This window comes from Pteropus alecto, unplaced genomic scaffold, assembly GCF_000325575.1.
Source record: "Pteropus alecto unplaced genomic scaffold, ASM32557v1 scaffold35, whole genome shotgun sequence".
Lineage (NCBI taxonomy): Eukaryota > Metazoa > Chordata > Mammalia > Chiroptera > Pteropodidae > Pteropus > Pteropus alecto.
This window is the reverse complement of record NW_006437828.1, coordinates 6,846,455-6,853,386: the sequence shown is the minus strand read 5'-3', so window position 1 is coordinate 6,853,386 and position 6,932 is coordinate 6,846,455. Positions and strand designations below refer to the sequence as shown.

At 42.1% G+C, this 6,932-nt stretch overlaps 1 protein-coding gene across 1 annotated transcript; it reads left to right on the top strand.

Moving 5' to 3' along the window:
- The first annotated feature begins 873 nt into the window (after positions 1–873).
- Positions 874–5,443, top strand: LOC102894400 (kelch repeat and BTB domain-containing protein 6). Its single transcript, XM_006914945.3, has one exon. The coding sequence runs from the start codon at positions 1,194–1,196 to the stop codon at positions 3,201–3,203; it is 2,010 nt and encodes a 669-aa protein (XP_006915007.1). The 5' UTR covers positions 874–1,193; the 3' UTR covers positions 3,204–5,443.
- Positions 5,444–6,932: the final 1,489 nt, after the last annotated feature.

Genomic DNA, 6,932 nt, shown 5'->3' with positions numbered 1-6,932 from the left:
AGTAGTTCCCAGTGGGTGGTTGGAGGAGGAGGCATAAATAGATTGAACACAAGAGGATTTTTAGGGCAGTGAAAATATTCTGTATGATACTGTAATGGTGGATACATGACATTATATATATTTTCAAAACCCAACAGTGTACAACAGTGACCCCCTAAAAACACTATGCACTTCAATTAATATTATATCAGTATAAATTTATCAGCGTAAATTTATCACTTGTAATTAATGCATATAATAATGCAAGATATTAATAACAGGGGAACTGTGAGGAGGTGCAGTCTGTGGGTACTCCTTTTAACTTTCTGCTCCATTTCCCAGTAAAACTAATCTTAACAATAAAATCTATTATTTAAAAACTTAAAGGGATTTCTGCAGAAACCTGCAGGGTTTTAAATTTTTTCCTGCAGGCTCATGATTTCAAATGAGTGCGTACTTCATTTTTCATAAATGCTATTAGAGCTAAGGCTTATTGAACCTTTAGATTATAGGTATGGCGTTAAGTACTTCATTAACTATCATGCGTTTCAGAGAATCCTGTACAAGCCCATGGTTTATCTCATTTACTCTTCACATAACGCTATGAACTACTGTTATGATTCACATTTTAAAAATCAGGGCAGTTCTGAGAGAGAAGTCAAACCATTGATAAATACTAGAACAGGTGTCTAATCTGGATTCCAAACCCAAAGTTCTACCGTAATACCGAATCGGAGAGAATTGGCTATTTCTAATTCCGTCCGCCCAAACAATGAACGGCCGATAAATCTCGCGATACTATTGAAACTACTGCTCCCGACATTCACAGCGGCCTCTGCCCATAAGCCTACGCCGTGGGCCCGCCGGCCCGGCATGCCTCGAGGCGCGAAAGGCCAGCTGGGCGCTGTAGTTCTCCTGGACGCCTAGCGGCATTGCCAGCGCGGCGGTGGCGGCTCTCGGTTGCTGCCAGCGGGTTCTCTGAGGGCGAGCCGAGGCGGAGAAAGGGCGCGGAACTGGGAGAGGGTGAGTCAGACGCTGTCTATGCCGTAAAGAGAGCGGCACCTTGGCACACGGCTCCCTTAGGTAAATGGACTCGTGCGGACGTCTCTCCGGAGATACCGTTATCTTTGCGCCAGCGAGAGCCTGGTGAGGAGGAGCCATAGCCGGGTCCTTGCACCCGTTCTCGCCTTCAGCGCCCCGCCGCCATCTCCACCATGCAGTCCCGGGAAGACGCTCCGCGCTCTCGCCGCCTCGCCAGCCCCCGTGGTGGGAAACGGCCCAAGAGGATTCACAAGCCCTCGGTGTCGGCCTTTTTCACGGGCCCCGAGGAGCTGAAGGACACGGCCCACTCTGCAGCGCTGCTGGCACAGCTCAAGTCCTTCTACGACGCGCGGCTGCTGTGCGATGTGACCATCGAGGTGGTGACGCCTGGCAGCGGGCCTGGCACGGGCCGCCTCTTCCCCTGCAACCGTAACGTGCTGGCTGCCGCGTGTCCCTACTTCAAGAGCATGTTCACCGGCGGCATGTACGAGAGCCAGCAGGCGAACGTGACCATGCACGACGTGGATGCCGAGTCCTTCGAGGTGCTGGTCGAATACTGCTACACGGGTCGCGTTTCGCTTAGTGAGGCCAACGTGCAGCGCCTTTACGCGGCGTCCGACATGCTGCAGCTGGAGTACGTGCGGGAGGCCTGTGCCTCCTTCCTGGCCCGCCGCCTTGACCTGGCCAACTGCACCGCCATCTTCAAGTTCGCCGACGCCTTCGGCCATCGTAAGCTGCGATCACAAGCGCAGTCCTTCATAGCCCACAACTTCAAGCAGCTCAGCCGGATGGGTTCGATTCGGGAGGAAACTCTGGCAGATCTGACCTTGGCCCAGCTACTGGCCGTGCTGCGCCTGGACAGTCTAGACATCGAGAGTGAGCAAACAGTGTGTCACGTGGCCGTGCAGTGGTTGGAGGCGGCTCCCAAGGAGCGGGGTCCCAGCGCTGCCGAAGTCTTCAAGTGCGTCCGCTGGGCACACTTCAGCGATGAAGATCAGGATTACCTGGAAGGGCTGTTGACCAAACCCATCGTGAAAAAGTACTGTCTGGACCTGATTGAAGGGGCCCTGCAGATGCGATATGGTGACATGCTGTACAAGTCTCTGGTGCCAAAGCCAGAGTGCAGCAGCAGCTCTGTTGTATCCGCAGCGGAAAATCCACCCCAGAGGCTGGGTGTGTGTGCCAAGAAGATGGTGATCTTCTTTGGACATCCCAGAGATCCCTTTCTGTGCTGTGACCCATACTCGGGCGATATTTACAAAGTGCCGTCACCTTTGACCTGCCTTGCTCACACTAGGACTGTCACCACCTTAGCAGTCTGTGTCTCTCCCGACCACGACATCTATCTCGCTGCCCAGCCCAGGAAAGACCTCTGGGTGTATAAACCAGCGCAGAACAGTTGGCAGCAGCTGGCAGATCGCTTGCTGTGCCGCGAGGGCATGGATGTGGCATACCTCAATGGCTACATTTACATCCTGGGTGGGCGAGACCCTATCACCGGAGTTAAACTGAAGGAAGTGGAATGCTACAGTGTTCAGAGGAACCAGTGGGCACTGGTGGCTCCACTACCCCACTCTTTTATCTCCTTTGACTTAATGGTAATTCAGAACTATCTGTATGCTCTCAACAGTAAGCGCATGTTCTGCTATGATCCCAGCCACAACATGTGGCTGAAATGTGTTTCTCTCAAGCGCCATGATTTTCAGGAAGCCTGTGTCTTCAATGATGAGATCTATTGTATCTGTGACATCCCGGTCATGAAGGTCTACAACCCGGTCAGAGCAGAATGGAGGCAGATTAATAATATTCCTTTGGTGTCTGAGACGAGCAACTACCGGATCATCACTCATGGCCAAAAGTTGTTGCTGATCACCTCGCGCACCCCGCAGTGGAAAAAGAACCGGGTGACCGTGTATGAGTATGACATTAGTGGAGACCAGTGGATTAATATAGGTACCACATTAGGCCTTTTTCAGTTTGATTCTAACTTTTTTTGCCTCTCAGCTCGTGTTTATCCTTCCTGCCTTGAGCCTGGTCACAGTTTCCTCACTGAGGAAGAAGAGATACCGAGTGAATCTAGTACTGAGTGGGATTTGGGTGGATTTAGTGAGCTGGATTCTGAGTCAGGAAGTTCAAGTTCTTTATCTGATGATGATTTGTGGGTACAGGTAGCGCCTCAGTGAAATGCACAGTATCAGCAGGGTTCGTTGTAGATAGGTTGAAACACTAAGGTATTTTTACTACTTGGAAAGTAGCTAAAAGAAATACCCTTTCCCTTTACTGGGAAAGAAAAGATTAATTTCAGATTTGGTTTAGAAAGGGTATTGTTTGAAATACTAATGTAATTTAGTATTAGAGAATTTAAGCACTCTCCAAAAAATAAACCTATTTAATAATTTACTGTTCTAAAAGTCCAGTATTGATTTGTTTAGTATGTTTCTGTTCGATTATGCTAAGTTAGTCTTCTATTATTAAATCTTACGTTCTGTTTAGTGCCACAAGTACGGTAACTTGAATTTTAATTTTTATAGTAGAAAACAGATTGGATAGGAATTACTAGATAGGGTTTTGAAAGTATATACTTTCCTTACAGTGTAGTAGATTTCCTAAACTTTAAAACAGTGGGTTTTTACAAATTGTTCTAACTCATAGTTTGCTAAGTTTTAGTTTAGTTTTCTCCCCTTTTGTGAAGAAAAAAAAAATTACATATATGTTTAATGTGACTGAATGATTTCATTTGTAATATCGTACAGAATGGCCATAAACTCACTGATAATAAGAACAAAAAATACAGGATTCTACTGTTTGGAAAGAAATTTCAGTTTTAAATTTGTAATATAAAATGTGTATTTGCAAATAGTGACCCGTTTTCCATCTAAAAAAAATTCCATTCTAGCCGTGTCACCAATCATCTACAAAGGTAAAAAACAAACGAACAAAAAAAAACTCAGTAACTGGCTTTGTAGGTTCATATTTTTATCTATACTTAGTACATGCTTCATTGAATCAGAGGAATAATCCTTTTTTTTCACTGGACACGATTGTGTAAATTTTTATTCATTGTCTTAAAAAGTTTGTGATTCTTAAAATATTTTGACTGTATAGTTTTCGTGTTCATCTTAGATTTGTCAGCAAGTTGTGATTCTTCTTTACTGTTTTGTGAGGTAATACTGGTTTTGAAAATATGTATAAGCTAAGAACAGTATTTTATTGATTAGTAGTTATCGTATCTATCAACTATAAAATCAAGTGCCAGCAAAGAACTTTAAAACTTTAAGTTTTAAGTATAGAACTGTTTTGTGTAGCATTGAAATATACTGTCAGTTTTGTAAGTCACTAAATGTTATCAGCTTAAAGGTATTTTTGTATTAAAAGTTTACAGTTAAATAACATAAATGGATGATGGCATTTGGGGCCAGTAGTGAAAGTATATTTCGTCTAAAATATTTCCCTAAGCAGTGGTGTTATACATGATTATTTTATTAGGGTATTCTTATCTGTTCTGTGTTTCTCTGTGAACCATGCTCCAGTCTTTGTTACTGTCACTATATGTAAGGGAAAGTCCAGAAATAGAGACTAAATCACATAAAACTGACATCGTTAATTATATAAGAAAATATAAATGCTTACCTCTTGAGGGTTTACTAGATATGTCATTGTACATATACATGATAAATGACCAGATGCTTGATAGTGTATAAAATTTTGTATACTCAATTAGAATTATCTTCCTGAATCTTCCTTCAGTGACATGCTGATTCCTCTTCTGTGTGTATTCTCTGGTGACGGAAGGCTAACAGTTCTTAACCGTGGCAGAGTACTGAGGAGTGTGCTCTCTCAGGTGGGAAACTAAATTTTTGAATGAAATACCGTAGGACGAGAATGGAGAAAGGGAGACATAAAAGATTTTTAAGTTCTGAGCAATTTTTATTGGCTATCTGAAGATTCTACAAAACATTCCCATTGAACATTTTTAGTGAAATAGGATGCGTGTTCTAGTAGTGTATGTTCTTCCACCAGGTCAAACATGCTTTTAGTTTGGCTAAATTTTGTTCCATTTGACATCAGGGTTGTTAAAAGCACTGTACTTAACACAAAGCTATTTCTTAGTAGTGTCATTTTTGGTCAGCTGTTTCTTCACCGGTAACTTGTTTTGATAGCTTTTTGTTTTTTCATGGTGAAATAGGACAATGCTGATTTCATCCAGACTATCCATCTGCAGAATTAAGGTATGCAGTCAATTTGTCATTTTCAACCTTTAGGTAAAGCCTAAGCTAAATGGTGGTAATATCTCCATTCCCAAAGAGATTTTCTTGGGTTTCGTGACATATTTGTGAATTAGGGAATAGATGTTAACCATTATTTTATAGGTAAGTGATTTGTATGTGATTAGTTACAAATAAAACTGGTACTAGAACCCAGACTTTCTGACTTTTTAATTCATTGTTTCTGCTGAATGTATACAACTCTTGCTTGTGTAGTGAATGACATAACTAGCAGTGTTGAAATCCCTTCTCGACACAAAAGCACCTTGTCGCAGTTTTCACACCTTTTAATTACATCTTTTAGCAAGTTCTCAGTGTGGTGCTGGCAGGACTACTATTTGTAAGATTTAGAATGCCCTTAATTATCTTTTGTATCTGTACGTACAGCCTGAAAAACTCAAAGAACCTAAATTTTTGCAAGTTTTTTTCAGTTCAAATGACAAGTGGCATTAGGGTTTCCAGAAAGAGGCAGTAGAAATTAATTTAGCAATTTGCTTGTCTAAATGTGGCTTAAGGATTGAAATTAAGTTATAATAGCTCTTTTCATTATTTTTAGTTGAGCTGGGATTTAAAAAAAATTTTGTGCCTGATTTTGTTGAGAGTCTGGGGAAAGCTTTTGATTGATTCCCCCAAGGCAAATAATAATTTTATAATTTCAATAATATATGACACTTCTGAATCTCATCAGACCTGAGGAAGAGCATCTGTGACAGTCCCTCCTTCCCATACCTGCCTAAGAACTTCAGCACCCTTTCATCATTCTAAGTAATTTTAAAGGAACATTTATTAGAGCAAATATGATAAAGTAGGGAAATAGGAGGCAAAATTATTTATAAAAAATGTGACTCGGTAGAAACCTAAGACAACGTTGTCTTTAGAACCAATGAGAGGGTTCATTATATACAAACCAGTTTAATAGTAATATAAAATTTTAATAATAATCATAAACCCCCAAAGATACTGTTCCCAGCAGCTGCCAAACCTCAGGGTACCATGAAGGCAGTAGGTTTTGTACAGGATGGGGAGAAAGAACCCCCCCTTCCCCGACCCTGAGCCATTTGTCACTGGGGTCTGTTTCGTCAAGCTTTTATTCCTCACATCTTTAACCTTGAGGACTCAAGGCTGTCTAAGTCACAGGGAGAGTAGAGAACAGACGTTTTGCATAATATTCATCTATATCTGAGACATTTTCTAAAAAACGTAGGCTGTGGGGAGTCACCTCTTTCTAACGGAGTCAGACTTTTACAGTCTCATCTCCCAAGCTAAAGTTGCTGCTTAGAACCACCGTATCTCAATCGAGAATATTCTTTTGGGATGAACTATTTGTTAACTCTAGGAACACTGGCTAAAAAGGACTTTACGTAGAATCAGGCAAAGTTTCTTCTAAAACAGATGTGCTTGTGCCTTAAAAAAAGAGAAAGCCAGGACTCTCGGTGGTAAGTAACATTACCTTAATTTAGATCATCTTAAGAAAATAAAATTGAACATTTTTTGCCTACTGTAACAAAAATCCAGCGATGGCACTCAATTCAGGCACACCCTGAACCAAAATCTCTGTTTCGTCAGGGCTTTTTTTTGGTCCAGAGAAGGCATCACGGAGTGGTGATGCCTCTCACTTTATACGTTAGTTGGGATCTAGGCGTGGTG

Bases quoted from the DNA above. Each gene is read 5' to 3' on its own strand.
- LOC102894400 (XM_006914945.3), top strand. From the start codon at position 1,194: ATGCAGTCCCGGGAAGACGCTCCGCGCTCTCGCCGCCTCGCCAGCCCC.